Below are 19,480 nucleotides of genomic sequence, written 5' to 3'. Positions count from 1 at the left end.
TTCGCCTTTTTTTTGTAATTTTGGTTTTCATCCTCGTTTTTCTTCAGGGCAGGTTGAGCCTTCTGATTGTCCTGGTGTGGATTCTGTGGTGGACAGGTTGCAGCAAATTTGGGCTCATGTGGTGGACAATTTGGTGTTGTCTCTGGAGGAGGCGCAACGTTTTGCTAATCGTCGTCGGTGTGCTGGTTCCCGGCTTCGGGTTGGGGATTTGGTCGGGTTGTCTTCCCGTCATGTTCCTATGAAGGTTTCTTCCCCTAAGTTTAAGCCTCGGTTTATTGGTCCTTATAGGATTTCTGAGATTATCAATCCGGTGTCTTTTCGTTTGGCCCTTCCGGCATCTTTTGCTATCCATAATGTTTTCCATAGATCTTTATTGCGGAAATATGTGGTGCCCGTTCTTCCCTCTGTTGATCCTCCGGCTCCTGTGTTGGTTGATGGGGAGTTGGAGTATGTGGTTGAGAAGATTTTGGATTCTCGTTTTTCGAGACAGAAGCTTCAGTACCTTGTCAAATAGAAAGGTTACGGCCAGGAGGATAATTCTTGGGTTTTTGCCTCTGATGTCCATGCTGCTGATTTGGTTCGGGCCTTTCATCTGGCTCATCCTGATCGGCCTGGGGGCTCTGGTGAGGGTTCGGTGACCCCTCTTCAAGGGGGGGTACTGTTGTGAATTCTGCTCTTGGGCTCCCTCCGGTGGTTGTTGGTGGTAGTGCAGTGGTCTCTGGATTATAGGCCAGGGCAGGTGTTTCTGCTTATTGCAGCTCTATTAGGTATTTAGGTTTGTAGGATCCATCAATCCCTGCCAGTTGTCCATTGTATCTTGGAGGGATTGCATCTCTGTCTGGCTCCACTGCCCTGCTGTCATTTCAGCTAAGATAAGTGCCTTGTTTTGGTTCTCTGTAGCACGCATGCAGTGTGCTTTTATGTGCAGTGCAATCTATTGTGTTTTTGTCCAGCTTGACTTGTTTTGATTTTTCTGTCATGCTGGTTTTTCTGGAGATGCAGATATACATCCTATGTCTTTAGTTAGATGTAGTATATAGTATTTTATGCTGTGGAATTTTCTAGTGTTTTAATACTGACCGCTTAGAACTCTGTCCTATCCTTTCTATCTAGCTAGAAGGGCCTCTTTTGCTAAACTCTGTTTTTTCTGCCTGTGTACGTATTTCCTCTTAAACTCACAGTCAATATTTGTGGGGGGCTGCCTATCCTTTGGGGCTCTGCTCTGAGGCAAGATAGGATTTCCCATTTCCATCTTTAGGGGTATTTAGTCCTCCGGCTGTGTCGAGGTGTCTAGGCCTGGTTAGGTACATCCCACGGCTACTTCTAGTTGCGGTGTCAGTATTAGGATTGCAGTCAGTACAGGTACCACCTACTCCAGAGATAGTCTCATGTGGCTCCAGGGTCACCGGATCATAACACCTCTATATACAGTAGATAACACAGGATCCACCATTCACAATAGGTGATGTCATAGCTCACCTCCTCCTCCTGTACAATGACTGATAACACCTCTGTATACAGTAGATAACACAGGATCCACCATTCACAATAGGTGATGTCACAGCTCACCTCCTCTTCCTGTACAATGACTCATAACACCTCTGTATACAGTAGATAACACAGGATTCACCACTCACAATAAGTGATGTCACAGCTCACCTCCTCCTCCTGTACAATGACTGATAACACCTCTATATACAGTAGATAACACAGGATCCACCATTCACAATAGGTGATGTCACAGCTCACCTCCTCCTCCTGTACAATGACTGATAACACCTCTGTATACAGTAGATAACACAGGATCCACCATTCACAATAGGTGATGTCACAGCTCACCTCCTCCTCCTGTACAATGACTGATAACACCTCTATATACAGTAGATAACACAGGATCCACCATTCACAATAGGTGATGTAACAGCTCACCTCCTCTTCCTGTACAATGACTGATAACATCTCTATATACAGTAGATAACACAGGATCCACCATTCACAATAGGTGATGTCACAGCTCACCTCCTCCTCCTGTACAATGACTGATAACACCTCTATATACAGTAGATAACACAGGATCCACCATTCACAACAGATGTCACAGCTCACCTCCTCTTATCCAATTACAGGACATTAAAAATACCACTGTCTATATATATATAAAAAAATTGCAAATTGAGAACAAGTCACACCTCAAAGCTGTTTCTTGAGTATTTTTGATTCAGCCAGATCAAGTATGAATAAGGAGGAAGAACCCCGATACATCTGCCTGTAGATGTCTGGGTTGGTCAATATCTCAATAGTCATAGGGAAATTCAGGTGTTGTATTACAACAGATATTTTCTGCATATCTACAGGATATTCTAGAAATGTCTACGTAATGTGGGTCTGACATGTGGTCCATTGATTCGACACTTTGACTGTTTCCAAACCAGCTCTCTCCAATCACTGCTATGAGATTTCCGAATACATGATTCTGTCACTGTTTTCGGCACCACATGGAATAGAGGATTGGGGGAATCCTTTCTGAAGAGAGGAGGAACCGTATATTCCGCACATGTGCCATGAATGTCTAGTAGATATAAGTTCCACCTCTGGTCCTCTAATCCCATTTCCATTTGTGCTCAACTATAGAGACAGGAGTGATGACCCCAACTGGACCCATCTCCCTCCAATCACTGATATGGGATTTCCGAATACATGGTCCTGTCACTGGTCGGCACCACTTGGAATGGAGGATTTGGGGGAACTCTGTTCTGAAGAGAGGAGGGACCCTAAATTCTGCGCATGTGCCATAAATGTCTCGTAGATACAGTTTCCACCTCTGGTCTTCCAATCTCCGTGTCCACTGTGACAGACGAGGTGGCCCCGCATGACCTGCCTTTCTGCCTTCACTGCTATGGGAAATCCGAAGACAGTTGGGTATCAGTTGGACTAGGGGGGACCCTGTTCTGAAGACAAGTGGGACCCTCATCATATTCTATAAATTTCCCTATAAAAGGTGGGACACTGACTTATTGTATAGCCCAAAAATGTGGCACTAGATCAACAATTTTTTTTTCTTACAGGACAGAGTTAATTTGATTACCAAAAATATTCAAAAATGATAACAGTAAAAAAAAAAGTAATATAAAATATGAAATCCCCTAAATCTCCATGCAAACATGCACCCCGCCCAGCCTCGGTGAAAGAAGCCCCGCTGTGCTGTAATTGTAGCTTCTGATACAGAAGATTCCTATAATTTCTCTGTCTGTTTGAAGTGCCGGGCTGAGTTTGCAGACAATAGTCTGCAAAGTGTCTATTGAAGCACAGACAATTCGGATATTAAATCTTAAAGAGCCTATAGAGGGAGCGGCGAGATTATTCTTCCTAAATTCTCTAATTATTACAAGGTATCATTAGCACGTATTGTGGAAGGCAGACGGGCTCTGTGATGCTAAATCTCCCGAGGACAAAAGAGAAGTGGATTCTGCTTGATAGTTATTTGCCTCCATCATAATACCAATAATGGAATTAATATCAGATCATATAAACGAGAATGTTTTATTCTCTCCAGTACCGGGCGGTGATGAGCGAAATACTGGGGGAATTTTACCTTCAAATTAAGAATTTGAGTCATGAAACTCACCGACAATCATAATCTATTCGGAAATTAACTTGCTATCTGAAGCATAATGGCAGTAAAAGACATATTCAGGCAGAAAAGGAAAACACGAACACCGGTAATTTTTTTTTTTTACCATAAGTGCCTAAATGTAGCAGCATAATACGCCATGAAGGGGTCAGCGGATGATTTCTTTACTAATGTTCCTCCTTTATTCGGCACGCAAACGCTATAAAAAACAATTTATGAACGAGTTATGGCTCTTAGTTTATAACTTTCAAAAGAAAGGTGTATTACTTTTCGGCAAAGTTAGACAGATGTCACCATTATTGTGTTAGAAAAGACTCTACGTACAGGCCTCAGAAATGTAAGGAATATTTATGGAGCGCTCGAAAATGGAGCCCTACGTTACTACGTGCCCCAATCTTGGACTGGCGGATTAGTGCTTAATGTAGTCCTTACTAGAGATGGTCAAATCGTTTCGCGGGACTCTGGTCCAGCAGCCAAGTCAGAAGTCTGTGGCCACCAGACGGGAACCCTGTGAACCGACTCCTACCTGCTGCTCATCTTTCGATTAATCGGCTTGGCGAAAACCAGTCCCTTCAATCACAAAATTCTTGTAGGACTGGTGAATTGTTTGACCTCCATTTGCACAATTTCATAAGTAACGGGCCTCAGGAATGAGAAGCTTCCTGGTAACGATCAGAGGATTGGCTTGGCCCAGGAAGAGTCGGGCACCACTTTGCTGCCAGGAAGGGGTGTAAAACCCATATTAGAAGGAGTTTTTGTAAGTGCAGACTTCAATACTCAACAACAGTCCAATTTTTCTTAGAATGTTGGTCTTTGGCATCCTGGGCCAGGGTCCTAAATACCAAGATCTGAGGCAGTAAAATATTATTAAATATGAACTTATCATATGAGTTCCCAGACCTGTGTGCGCAGGGACTGGGCAATTCATATACCAAGGGTTGGTGATTAATGTGAGAAAGCTTGGGAGGAGAGACTGGAGGCTGTAGTAGACAAGAGGGTGGCATTTGGGAGTCATGAAAGATGACCGTGCACCACTGTGAAAATGGGCCACCTGCCAGGAAGTAAGCAAGCACTAGAGAGGGACGCAGAATGGCTGGAATGTCAAGAGCTTTGGGGGCTTGTATGACACAGCAAATGGGAAGCCCACCTTGTATATGGTCAGGCACCCTGTTACCCCCATACATCACGAGAACAAGCTCATTTGAATTCTTAAATAAAAGTAGCTGATCTCCAGGGGCATGGCACTGTTTCTAGAAGAACAGAAGACCCTTTTTTAGACTAGAATGACCCCTTTAAAATATTTATACTCCATTCTTTAAACTTGAGCCTTTTAAGCTTTAGTTTTCTTCCAGCAGATGTGACGATTCCACGTTAACTTCGGTTTATGACATGGCTTCAGATCATCTAACCCAAGGACATGATATTTTGCCAAGAAAGTGCCCCATGTCTCATCTTTGCGTCTTGGCATATTTCTTTTATTCCGGATGTAAGAGGTTGAGCCAGTAATTTCTTGCCCGATGTCCTCATGGACGCTCAGTCTACTATACGTTAGATGGCATACATCTAATTAAGTTATGAAGTGAATTATATGCATTAATGGATAAGCTAAAACTGCGTGAAGAAAGTTAATAGAACTTTTTGGAGCATAAGAAGTAGCTAAGAAAGGTAATATGAGACCATATGGATGGTGTATACATCCTAAAAGCTTTATTTTGGGGGATTTTAATTAGCCGCATTGTTTCAGCAATTTGTCAGTGATTATGTACATCATCTGTTTTTTTGATCTTCTGTGCCTATTATAACTATCTGAATCTGATCTCAGGGTACATGAAGTAGTTGAATACTTAGATGTATTCTTGGATATATACTTTGTAGTAGAATATTCTGCATCACAATCAAGGACTATTGAGGCTGAGTTTCATATTTTACACTATAGTAATTGCATTTTTTTACACTCACCAATTAAAAGAGGCATCCTTGTGGGTGGGACTTCCTAAGGCAGAGGCGGGCTGTCCCACCCCTGAGCAGCATTAAGAATCACAATTAAAGTATGGGCATTTTAATTCACCTTTGCTCTTCAGAAGGTAGCCTTTCCTATGACATGCATATACCCTAACTAGGAATATCGAAACGGCTTGTCTTCATAAGATAACCCCGCTACTAAAGAGATTAATGGAATATTGTCTATAATTCAGTAAGAACGAAAACTGACTGGTGCCATATCGTCGTATCTTCCTGATTGTTACATGGTTAGAGACACTTCCTAAAATTGACTTTGTAAGATCAGAGAACCCAAAATGTGAGGCTGACACTGGAGATGAGCAAATCTTTTGAAATCTGATTTTGTCAGATTCCTGAATTATCCTGGGAACCTTAGCCGCTAATTAATTTTTGACAAATTAGAAATACACCTAAGATTTCAAATGCCTTGAGAAACATGTATGATGCGATTTTCTTTTCTTCACACACTGACGTTTGTCTTTACTATGCTTTCACACACTGCCTGTAGAGTTTGTTCTGTGTTTTCAGACTTCTCTTTCTATCTCTATGGCTAAGCTGTGAGCTGTGATATCCGCTGACTACTTGCCGCTGCATTCCGTGCCTCTGCTTTTATACAGGCTGATAGTCTCTCTTAATTAGCTGTGCTATAACTTGTGATAGCTATAAGGCACCGTGGGAAAAGCTGTTAGAAGTCATGTAATTTTAATCTGGCTTTATGCAATCTTCTGCAAGGTGTAATATAACGGTAGACAATTTTGGCGATTAGCGTGAAACAAATCACAATTTTTTTTAATTTGCCGGGTTCAGCTAATTTCTAAAAATTCAACACAAATTCAATTTGTATTGTAACAATTCGCTCATCTATACTTAACACAGCATCTTGCGCTATAAGGACTCATTTACTTGTGCAAGAAGTCTATATGTCAGTGGCTATGAGAAGCCTCTTAGTAACTTCCAGACATTTCTTCAAGTGAAGAATTCCCCCATATATGTTCAAAGGATTCCATATTAAACTGAAGGCACACAGCATACAATGGTCACCTGAAAGACCTCTATGCAAGCCCTACGGCGCCATTATTTATATGCATGAGCCATAACACCTTAGACTGCTATCATACAAATCGCTGTTTGGCTAACCGTTATTCTACCCATATAACCATGTTTACCTTGGCCGAGAGTGCATGGGTGTCACACTTCTGCCAGAAGCAAGACGGCACATGGCGGGACTGAAGGGGAACTCTGCCACTAGGCACAGATTAAATGGGTACTTCTGACACTCACCCTGCGCAACCCTAAGCTCCCGAGCATCCCTAAATGGGTTCTTTAACCCCGTGCGGCGATCACATTCCTATCCCTTTCTTATCCTAAGAACTACCCTGACTAGAGCGTAGGGAAGCAGAAATGCTAGTCCTGCTCTAACATAGACATAAAGGGAAATAAACAAGGATAAAAGAAACAGCAATCACTCAACGCACTCCCAAACTACAGAAAGGGGAAAAGGGGAGGGATAAGGTAAGGCAAACCAAATAGGAAATATAGTAAAGGAAGACACTCAAAGCAACTTCCAAACAGATATATCCAGAGACGACTCCTACACCAGCTCACACCTAAAGCTCCAAACCAGGTTATAGCAAGCTATCACTGGCAACTACTCAAGCTAAGAGGTGAATATTTATACCAGAGGGGATTGGAGATCTCAGAACAGCTGAGATAACTCAGGATGGCGAGCTCCAGGAGGCAAACAGAAGCGTTTAACCCTTGCAACACCAGAATAAGGAAAATCTACGCAGCTAACTGGAAGGCAAAGCAGATCCATCCAGTTCAGGTGCACATGTAGCCAGACGTCATGATCTTTTGACCTCTCTCTGTGGCGATATCCCTGTAACAATGGATTCTCAATAGGAAAAGGAAAGTTAGCTGCTGCCAGACACTTCTGGCAGTGACTTATTTCCAAAGGAAATAAAAGGATTGGGCATGTTGAAATCAAACGTGCCTAATCCTTTTTTTATTAGACGTTTCCGTTTGGGGGGAGAGTCTTTCAATGGTTTTAGTCAACTCTTTAGTTTCATACGACCTATATTCACGGTCTGACAAGGGAGCACAATATCTTGACCAGCAACAAGTCTTCAGACCCAAACTCAACAATGTGAGTGTGCGGCAGAAGAGTTGAATAGGTTGATGTTTCTAGCCACCCTATAATAAGGGTTTTCCAATTTACAGTCACCAACCTAAAATTTTATAGCCCAAGAGTATCAGACTTTACAAATTATTAGATTAGGGGAATTCCACCAGATTTTTTTTTTTACATCCGACGGCGGGTTTTCATTCCCACTAACTTAAATTTATTTTATTCCGAAAACACAAATGCTACAATCTAATAACTACTCCTGAAATTCGGTTTTACCGTCTTTACATACTAATTGCTGGGAATTTTCCTTGATAAGCTATTATTAACCGCGGCTCATGTCTACCTCCTCGCTTCAGATAAGCCCGACTGGTGGAAAACACCATTCATCGATGGATTAAAATACTCTCTCCTGTAGTTAATTCCTCCACTTTGAGAGACACGGCAGGATTCAGACGGAACACAATGCAAATGAGATTCTTTTATTCATTGTGAGCCTTAGAATTTTGGATTCCTAGACGGTCTTAACCCCGACTTTAACGGCGCTCCTTTAATTACATCTAGAAAGGGTTAGAAACTTTTTTTTTTTTTTCCTTTTTTTTTCTTCGTTATAACACACTCGTATTCTCTGGGAATTATCTTAGTCTGAAACATAATTAATCATCCTTTGTCATACTTTTATTGTACGGAGAATTCTCTAGAGTCGACTCGGTATTCATCCTTCATTCACATTCCGGTGACCTTCCTTGTTATCGAGACCTCGATGGATTCCTGCCCACAGCCTAGAAAAACGCTGGATACTGTTAGACTCATTTTTCATAAGCATTGTCAATGTATGAGCCCCACATCACTGCATAGGTTTTCCCTTATAGAGACGTTCAACTATTCACGCGAATGGCATCTGCCATCGTTCGTCGGCCATAATATTCCGGAGAGTCGCGATGAATAAGAATAGTAAAAACCATAAAGTAAAGATTATTTTCATACGTTGCGAAAAACAAACCATAATTTGCATATTGTGAAAACAGCTGTTTAATCGCGAACGGTTCATTAAAGTAATTTATCAAGAACCAATTACATCTGGGTTGCCACATTTACTAATGAAAAACACTTTTTGGTTGATAAGGAAATGTGATTATTGGTGAATCTGTCGTCAAGTTTAGCTATGGAATCTGAGAGCAGCATTAAGTAGTGACAAAGACGCTGATTCCAGCTATTCTGTGTTTTACGGATTCACTCAAATCAGTGTTTTTTTCAGCAGGATATTATCACTACAGGACTAGGTGTCACGTGCCTCCTAGTCCAACCACACCCCCACCACTGATTGGAAGCTTTCTGTCACGGTACACAGAAAGCGGCCAATCAATGATGTGGCGTGGGCGGGGTTATACAAAACTCAACATTCTATATCTATATAATAATAGGGGCAGTAGTAGTTAGTAGTTATTATAATGATCCCTGGATGAAAAAATATGAATGGAAAATAGAGCCATATAAAAAAAAACATGAAGGAGACAACAACATGGACAGATAAAAGGACGGTTCCTCAGCAAGCAGACGTGGCCTGTTCTGTTCGCCTTATACTTGTCAGTCTGTTACCCACATTTCAAGTAAATATACCAGCAGAAGGTGGAAGCCGTAATCAGGTTGAAGTTTTCTTTAATTAATATGTCTAATGCTATCAGTCAGACAAAGTGTGAAGAACGTGCGTCACTATGGAGGTGTGAGGGGAATGGAAAACTATTCACTCGCTATGGGATATGGTTGGCGCTGGTTCAAAGAGAAAGGACAAACTTTTGTGCCAGGGCTGTGCGCAGAGTTTCATCGTTCAAGGTAAAGTACAAACCCTTTTATCTATTATTTATGGGAACTGATTGATGTCGGATCATTAAATGCTCCAAATATATAGATTTAAGGGGAGGAAACCACCGTCCCTCGATGGAAGCTTCAATGGGTCAAGTGGCAAAGTATTTGCCCTGTAAATGTGGTTCAGTGCATAAAAGACCAAAAAAAATGATTCCGGGAAGGTTCTTCTACATTCTGCTAAAAAGGATCAGTCCTGTCCCAAAACGCGTTGAACCACTTCCGTTTTAGGTCTAATGTAAAGAGTTATTCCCAAATTGTCAAGTGTTCAGTACGAAGATCAGAAATGCCCATTCACCCTGGAGCGTTGGCCAAGCATGTGCACCACTCATTGTCTACGGAGTGGTCAAAGATTGACAAGTGTTGTACCTGGCCGTTCCATAGACAATGAGTAGATCAGTGGTGCTCATGTGCTTCCAATGCTCCAACACATCATTTCAAAATCCGGCTCTCAGGTTTGATGGCGGATCCGGACGTCAAACCTCCAATCACCAAGTTATCAATTTTGCCAAACTGGTGATAACGTTTTAATGACCTGTCAGCTCTCCAGACAAAGACATGTGTTCCCCATGAAATAACAATTTTTGAACATCCTTTCTTGGAACGTTATTTTTGCTGCTCCTCTGTTATTTTTCCTGCAAAGATATATTTTAAAAATTTGAAAATTGGGTGTAAGCATTACTCTTGTCAACACAATGTGCCAACGACAGCACTGATTGGACAGCGTCAGTCTTTAAAGGACGTCCCCTTCTTCGATATGGTGAATGGTAACACCCAATTGTCAATTTATTCAGATATTTCCAGGAGGAATAATAAAAGAATGTTAGAATTTTTCCTTTTAATATAAGACAATAAAAAAGTACATTCAGAACCTTGCGTAGATTACTAAAAAAGTAAACGTTTCATCCATTCTTATGGCTGTCCATTTCCCTCATTTTTACACCACATTGAGGGTAAATTGCCCTTTTCATCAGGAAGAGATGCGATATAGATCGAGCAACTAGTGGGAATGTGCCCCATAATGGGTGCCGGGCGGGTGGCAGCATGCGGCAACTTACCAGGGTGTTTAGAGAAGTACAACTCAACACTTTCTCTGGATGATGAAAAGTCAGTATAATCAGCGTAACCAATCATTAGCATTACTTTATGTACACCAGGGGTCACTTACCTATTTCTCCCAGTTTTCTGTGGTTTGGAAAGTGACCTGATGAAAATCCTAAAAAATAAAAAAAAAGACAAATTTAGAAAATCAGCGCTTGTACAATGGCCTTCTATAAAATAAATATATATTAATACATACATGTCGTCAATAAATTGGCAAAAAATGTAACATAAATGGATGATATTATCTGATTTGACAAATATCTACCTTAAATGAATCCCACTTCTTGGTGGAAATAGTTGAAAATTCTGATTAAAATTAGTTTTTTTTTCTGAATAAACTTCCATGATGACCTAACACAAACATTCTCCTTAATCCGAATCTCCCACTCCCATCTCCAAGACTTCTCTCGTGCTGCGCCAGTGCCCTGGATTGCGCTACTCCAGGAAATCTGGTTAATACCCACTGTACGCAGTTTTAAGCTAGCGCTAAAAGCACTAAACTGAATCAGCATGCACAAGAAACAAATGTACCTGATAAAAATGCAGTAAAAAACGCAGCTAAACCTGCATTTTGTAAGAGTCTGCTTTAGTGCCAAGAGAGGTTTCGCCTGCAGAAAAAAAAACTCAGCAAAAAGCAAGGTGTGAACATGGCTTATCACATCTTCCCACCTGAATATTATGTCTCCTCGCGGCAGACATGCAGTATTATAAACCACTTTATCTCCATTCCTTTAGTAGAAAAGTCATTTCATTGCCTCAAAATAAGAGTTTCCTCATCTCATTTGTTCGGTAAATTGTAATCTAAAACTTTACGCTTTGTCCAGATAGAGAACCTGAGCGCGGGCACAGGCACTAAAATAGTCACAACGGGTCACCAAGTCAATGACACACGTAATTAATCAGAAACAAGGCAAACAAGGTCACACAAACAGAGGTACTGGTAAACCATCAGATCACTGGACCGTGATACACTACCGCACCCCTATGGACTGCTTAAATGGTGTTCAAGGCTTTTGCTTTACGCAGCTTATTTCTCAGAAACCATAGATGTAGTCCACACCGTGATCTAAAGAATGTAACAAGTTCACCCTCCGTGACACATCGTGGGTTGCCAGCGCCCATGGTACAGAAAGTATTTGCACCCCTTAACCCATGCTTCATGCTCACTGATTCCCTTCCACTAATTAAGTACTGAACCCCTTATCCCCAAACACATATACTGTATATTAAGAAAATAATTTTGTAATTGTTTCTTTGAACCTCTAGTTATTTTCTGCTTGTTGCTGAAATACGATAAAAAATACAAAAGAAAAAATAAAAGTAATTGTTATATATTGTTTTTAGTTTATACTTTTTTATTACGTCAGTGTATTTTTTCTAATCTATTCATTTTATTACCTAATCCTAGCATTGTCCCTAACTCTATCCCTAACCCTAAAGGCTCATAAAGATCGATTTGAGATCGGACCGCAGTGCACGGACTGTCCACACTTCTCACGACCAGAGCGTGACGAGTCGACTTCATAGAAATAACTGAGACTGTCACACACGGGTTGTGAGAGCCATGGCCAGTCCATGCATTGTACATTGATCTCGGACTGATTTGCACAAATGCCTCCCTCGGCCTTTGGGGTTGGGGTTAGGGTTAAAAACAGGGTTAGGCTTAGTACAATGGTAATAAAATAGACACATTAGAAAAAAAATACAAAGATGTAATAAAAAACTGAAAAGTAAACAAAATATGTAACGATGTATAACTTTATTTATTGGCACTTGGAAGGTGGAGGCCTCTATACAGATTTTACATTGGTGTCCCGGAGCTTCAAGCAGTGCGGGACAATGATCCATCAACCACGCTGGTAGTCAGTGTCTCCTGGACCAGAGAGCTGTGAAATTCCTACTACCTGAGGCATCTCCATTGCATCACTACATTGCAGCATGAGGCGTCCATGATGCCAGTGGGACCTACTAATCAAAAAAGTTGTCGAGAAAGTTGCAGGAATAGGTTCATAGTGAACTGAACACTGACATGGTCAATGACTACCGTACTTTTTTCTCAACACTAATACTTGCACCTGTCAATTTTCCAAAATTAGTAGACTATGCTAAGTATTAAATATCCAAAAATAGAACAAAAAATCTACTCCCCTGGACGAAGCTTAACCGCAAACGCGCGTCGGGGTCCATCTACTGCTCTGCTTGTATAGGTAAATATGTTGTCACCTCTCCCTATGCCCGATACCTGTGCATTATATATATTATGCGGTTAGCATACTGATACACACAGTGATCTATTTGATATGTTTGCCTTGTATCTGAGCCTTACATACCATGTGGCCAGTATACTGTTACTGTTATATTGAGTGTTACTATTTATAACACGCTTAGGGCTTATTTACTATTGTCTTTAGGTTAATCACATCAATATTCAGATAAACCTTTTTTATTAACCTTGCTGATATGTGATATGTAGCTTGTATCTAGGCATATTTACTTAGCCCATATATATGATAAACTGCTCATTGTAGCACTTTGGCTACTATTTTGCTTGAACCAGTTAATTTGCTCTAATTTTCTTCCACTGGGCTCTATCTATTAGGGGACACTTTATGTTTAATAGGTGTATTTATATATATATTTCCTCAGCAGACAGTATATTTTGTCTTGTGTATCTCCACTGATTGTTATTTGGACTCAGAATATCAGAATTTTAATGAATTATTAATAAAATTTATGTTTTTTATTGGTACAAAGCTTCCGTTTTTGTTCTATTTTTGGATATTTGCTCTAACTTGGAAGTGCCTGAGATTTAGGCTATTGTTTGGGATAATATGCTAAGTATTATTCATCAATATCAGAGTAATAGGCAGCCAAATTCTGAACATCTGATCAGCTGGCTGAAGAGGCTCCACCGTGCTCCACATGTCCCTCATTGGTGCTTGGTAAACCATGAAAGGGAGAACGGCAGCCACATACGTCAGTTGGATGGTTGTAGCTTCAGGGTTTGGACCACCACTCATATATCCTAATAGTGGCCATGCACATAATCCAAATGTCAGCTAAGTCAGCCAACTTCAGGTGTCCAGGTAGACCATATAATGTGTGTAGTGGAAACCCAATCACACACTCTTGGAAAACAGATATCTAGTGTGTATGGCTTGCTTAATGAGGTTGTCCTTAAGATATGTAAAAAATATCACATTTGTGGTGGCACCTCCACCAATCAGCTGTTCTAACTGTATGCAGAGGACTCACGACACTGCATAGTGGCCATTCTTGGTTACTGCAGCTCTGCACAAATGAAGTGCATAGGAAAGTTCATCAACACCTTTAAGAATACATTTTTGTAGCTCTGCTTCTTCAATAAATAACATAAATCCCATTTACGTATCGTGCTTCCTAAATGGTTGGAAATATTCTGGCAGTAAGTAGCTGATGAGCGGCCGGTAGTAAATCCTTGTAGGGTTCATGAATTAAGTGATGAAATATTTACTGAAGAAAAACCGCTCCACAGACAATAAAACAATGACACCGAGCAGATAGCATGTTCTGAGTGAGATCTTGATACCACATTTACTACTCATTAGGGACTTGAAGATCAAATATCTCGAGCTGCATCACAAGCAAACAGCCCGCCTCACTCCCGAACCCTACAAACCCTCTTATCTGCTAAATTGCTTTGAGACAACATTATTATGTGTCCTTGACCATATCTGAAATGTGTTTGTCTTGGCTTCTTCAGGAGATTGACAGCTTTACTTTGTGACTTTTCAAGGGCCTCAAAACTAAAAAGAGACAAAGAAAAGTAGCTTCATCTAGAAACGACCCTGCGATTTCAGGGCTACGGTGTCCTACAAAATGCCGCAGCCTTACGAATATTCTGTTTTTACTCAGATACTTTTGCATTCTCGTGTCACAATGTATCATCGAATAAGAGGATGTCCGAGACCTCGCCAAGGGAAGATGATTCTCGAGGGAAAGATTGTGTGGGATTGGCAAACAATGATGGTACGGGGGACTCACGACTATCCCCCAATTGATGATGTTTGGGGAGATAAGCTCTGGCATGGACAATTTCTGATGGATGATCCTTTTGAACTTTGAGTTAAAAGCCACCCCTAGAAGAGTCTGACATAGAGCTCTCATAAAGTGCAGAGGAGCACTCGGCCAAGCCCCACACTCCAGGGTATGGAGGAGCCAGGGAGGAGATAGATGTCGGCCGTACAATCGTTCAGTGGATAGATATTTAATCTGTTTGCGACAGCTTAACATTTGCCAAATTGGTTACCCGGAATGCATCTCTTATAGGGTTATTTCCAAAATGTGAAGTTATCCACTACCCGTAGAATAGTGGAAAACTTGATGATCTTTAGGGTCAGATCACTGGACTGGCAAGCAATCACAAGAATCATGATAAAGGTGCTCTACAGAACCCCATGTTGACTTGAGTGGAGGTCAGGCATGCTTGTCTCCTCTCCAATCAAGACTGAAATATTTAGAACCGCATTCTCCAGAAAGTTGGGGAAACTTTGGGACTTTGGAAAAAAGGAATTTAATTAATTTGGCGCATCTTCGGGCTGACTGTTTGCCACAAGGTGAAATTAGTTTATAGCTGGCTGAAATTCAGCAGCAATTTATGACTATTTCTGGCATAAATTATGGTTTATCTGCCAAGCCATCACTGGCTATGCTCCATTCCACTAAGTCCCATTTACTTTTACACAAGTGTAAAGCTGGCACAAAAATTTGTTAACCACATTTGCACAAAAATGTGCAACTAATTAAAGCCAGGGAACTGTTGAAAAAAAAAAATTGTCTCTAGGACAGATGGAAAAATCATAGAATATCATTGACTGCAAGGAAGAACTGAGAAGGTAATGAGAGAAGAATATCTGTAATCCAAAACATAGTTAATTTTCCCATATCACAATCTGTATTTTTTTTTAAATAGAAATGTTCACACCGGCCATTGGGGCTTTTTTAGACTGTAACTTCCTGTAGTTTCAGGAAACAACACATGTACAAAGCCACAATAGTAAGACTCTGACTCTATCATTTATACTAAATCATATAATGAGGTTGTGCAAAGGCCATTGTGAAGGGAGGAAGGGGAAACTGTAAAATAGTCTATTGTGATTGATGGATTGTGAATTGAGGTGTTACCTGTCAGTGTAATCCTGCCTATGCTGATAAGGAGTTTGCTGAAAAGAACAGGAAGTAGGAGATTAAGAAAAGCCCCAGTGGCCAATGAGAAAATATGTCCACGTCAAATCCACTACTCATCTATTTGCCTTCTAGGTCCTAAGCAGAAAATTGACATAGCAGTACCTGGTCAGTAAAGAAATTGTCCACTATGTGGACAACTTCTTGTCATACCCCACGTTTGGCCCCGATAAAATAATAAAGCATATACTCCCCTCCTGTGCCGATGCTGTTCCTGCGGTGTCGGCACTCGGGCTCCCATTCGGTTGTTGTGACACGTGAACCTGGCGCCCAATCAGTGCTGGTGTTACTGTCCCCAAATTGAACATGAAGAGGAAATCAAGGATGAGCTGCAGCCCGGACTTCCTCTTCGTGCCTTCTTTGTCTGAAGGTGGAGACGGTGACCCAAGTGCTGATTGGGCGCCGGGCACCATGTGACATACAACCATACGGGCTCTCCGGGACCGCGAGTGCCAACACCGCTGGAACAGCGCCAGCATGGGAGGTGAGTATAGGCTTTTTTATTTTACTGGGGCGAAGCGGGAGGTATGAGTAGTGGAAACCCTTTATATAATCTATGCTAGGACTCCCTATGCTACCCCTCATTTTTCAATCAGTACATATGAAATAGCTGAAAATAAAGAAAGTTCCTATAGCAAGTAGATACAAAAACAGTGACAGCCAGAGCCAGGAGAAAGAATAATGGGGCAGAGAAGGAGAGTTAAAAGTTTAATATGGAAGCATAATATGAGCAGTGGGAGCGTGAAAGACAGGATTAATATGACTGTCAGGGCTGAGGCCAGGCTTAAATGTAATAAAACGCCGAAAAAACAAAACTTCTCAAAATTGCATTTACCGGGGGTGTATGAAAAGCTAAATAAGTTGCACCGTGGGAGCGTTGAGCGCACAGTGATATTTGCTTTCCTTATATTTTAAGGAAAACTCCTCAACTAAACATCAATTACCATTTGGTTAAAGGAAGGCGGAGGACAAAACCGATACATTGGGGCAAATTTACTGATCCTGTCTAATGTATAGACAGTCAGAAAATATGGACGATAAATTTGTTCCATCAGCTGTAAACATGAGCAGATCTTTTCCATTTTGAATTTGAAAAAAATAAAAATAATGTATATATATGTATATAAATAAATATACATATATGTCACAGCATCAACTATCACATGAGCAGTAAAACAAATAAGAAAAATATGAATTAACAGATCAACACCCCCTGAGGAAGCTCAATGTTGGTGATACGCCTGGGAATTTCTAAGTCCTGCACAGGAACTTTTTCTTAGAATTTAACTCCCTTATCCTCTCCTCTGGACTGGTACTTATCCAATGTGTTATTTCACATTTTTCTTATTACTGTTACTGTTCATATTATATTTGATGCTGTGCCAATTTTTCATTATTGCTTTTAAATATATATTTGTTTCTTGTAGTTTTTCCACTTGTTGGTCACATGTTCGTCTAACAGTTCCAGGTGATTTTCCTTAGATATTTACTGATATCTCTTCTCTCATTATTTCAGACTGCAATTTTCAATGTAGCCCACTGGGTTTGTGAATGTTTTTAATTTATTTTAATTTATCCATCTCTTTTGTTTTGGATTATTGAATCAAAATATTACATTTTGAGATGTGCCTGTCGAAGCATAGTTTATTTTTTCCTTTCTCCTTCTTATTGCTATGATTCTTTACTATACATAGAGCACTCCCTACTATTTTGATTTTGCCCGCTTAGTCCAAACTAATCGTGTTATAAGCTGTGAGCTGTTACGCATCCTCTTACTATCCTAATACATAGAAATGGCCGCTGAATTCCCTGCCTCTGCTTTTATACAGGCTATGAAAGTCCCGTCTGATTGGCTGTAATGTGATAATTGCATGGCATTATGAAGAAGCTTTTCCAAGGTGCATGTGATTTTTTTCTGGCTAATGCAATCTTTTGCAATGTTTCAAATTGTCACTTGAGACAATTTACGTGAAGTGAATTGCAAATTGTTTGAATTCATCAGCTTCAGCTTCTTCCTAAAAATTCGACTTACATTAAAACCATTCACTCATCTCTAATCTTTAGATACTAATGCCTTGTTTGAGGCCACCTCACTTTTGGCTAACTTTTGGACCACCTTAAACGTGTAAAATGTGCATTTTAAGCCACACCTCTTTCAAACTAAGTCCCACCCATGCTTATTAGCCAAGACCCCATTTCTAAACAGTCATAATCCTCTATTCTAGTCCAATGCTGTCTTTAACAATGCCAGATCTATTAATTATGTGCCGCCAAATGGTGCATTCTCGAAACAACTCATTCTACCCTAAAAGCAACAATTTCCCCAAGAAAATACCTCCATAATATGACATGTGTTAAAACTTCTGAATTAAATTGGAGGCAAACTATGGTGAAATATAAAATTCATCACGTTGCAGATGACTACGACACATTTCTATAATACCGCCATATGTATGAACCAAAAATAGACAACGGAGTTAAATTCAGTCTATTTTCCCTTTAAATATTTAAAGCACCCAAATTCATTTAGTCAGTAAGTCAGTGCCACACATACGTCTGGGAAACTACTACCGCTCCCATACAATATGCATGCATTTCCGTAATATTACTACAAGTCTGCAGAACTATTTGTGATGTAAATCAGGCAGAGAGACATATAAACAACTACCGTAGTTATGAGAATCCAACAAATGAATAAAGTATTTAATCCTCTTGTAGGATAGTTTATTACAGATGGATGCCTGCAATATCTTCCCCAGAGAAGAGGGTATTTTATTCTGCATGATATGAATGTATATCTTCAATAAGTGAGCGCTCCGCCTGCCAGTTCTCTCCTAGGGGAACGTTTAGAGCATTTGGATATAAATCCATTGCTGTGATCTTACGATGGCCGTCATGCAATGCCATAAACAGACGTGACGCAATCGACTGCATTATAGTATGTTGTTTAAAGGGCATAAGAGCAAAGATGTTGGCACAGATAGTACTGCCTCTCCGTGTCTAATGATATAGATACAGATAATGACTCTCTCTATCCATCTACAGGATGTCGGCACAGATAGTACTGCCTCTCCGTGTCTAATGATATAGATACAGATAATGATGTCTCAATCTATCCTTCTACAGGATGTCGGTAAAAGATAGTACTGCCTCTCCATGTCTAATGATATAGATACAGATAATGATGTCTCTCTCTATCCATCTACAGGATGTCGGAACAGATAGTACTGCCTCTCCGTGTCTAATGATATAGATACAGATAATGATGTCTCTCTTTCCATCTAAAGGATGTCAGCACAGATAGTACTGCCTCTCCGTGTCTAATGATATAGATACAGATAATGATGTCTCTCTCTATCCATCTACAGGATGTCGGAACAGATAGTACTGCTTCTCCATGTCTAATGATATAGATACAGATAATGATGTTTCTCTCTTCATCTAAGGGATGTTGGCACAGATAGTTGTTGTGAACTATACTTTTTGGCTCCCTCTTGTGGTCACTAGCGGTATGGCACTTGGATATTCTTTCC

At 40.5% G+C, this 19,480-nt stretch overlaps 1 protein-coding gene across 4 annotated transcripts in view; it reads right to left on the bottom strand.

The window, feature by feature from the left end:
- TAFA1 (TAFA chemokine like family member 1) overlaps window positions 1-19,480 on the bottom strand; it is a 368,499-nt gene that overhangs the window by 125,327 nt on the left and 223,692 nt on the right. For all 4 annotated transcript variants that reach the window (XM_077276059.1, XM_077276058.1, XM_077276060.1 and 1 more), the window contains one exon: window positions 10,789-10,836. In XM_077276059.1, the coding sequence (XP_077132174.1) occupies window positions 10,789-10,836 (48 nt within the window). The remainder of the gene's footprint in view (window positions 1-10,788; window positions 10,837-19,480) is intronic.

The sequence above is a fragment of the Ranitomeya variabilis genome, chromosome 8 (genome assembly GCF_051348905.1).
Source record: "Ranitomeya variabilis isolate aRanVar5 chromosome 8, aRanVar5.hap1, whole genome shotgun sequence".
NCBI lineage: Eukaryota > Metazoa > Chordata > Amphibia > Anura > Dendrobatidae > Ranitomeya > Ranitomeya variabilis.
This window is presented reverse-complemented; position numbering and strand designations above follow the sequence as displayed.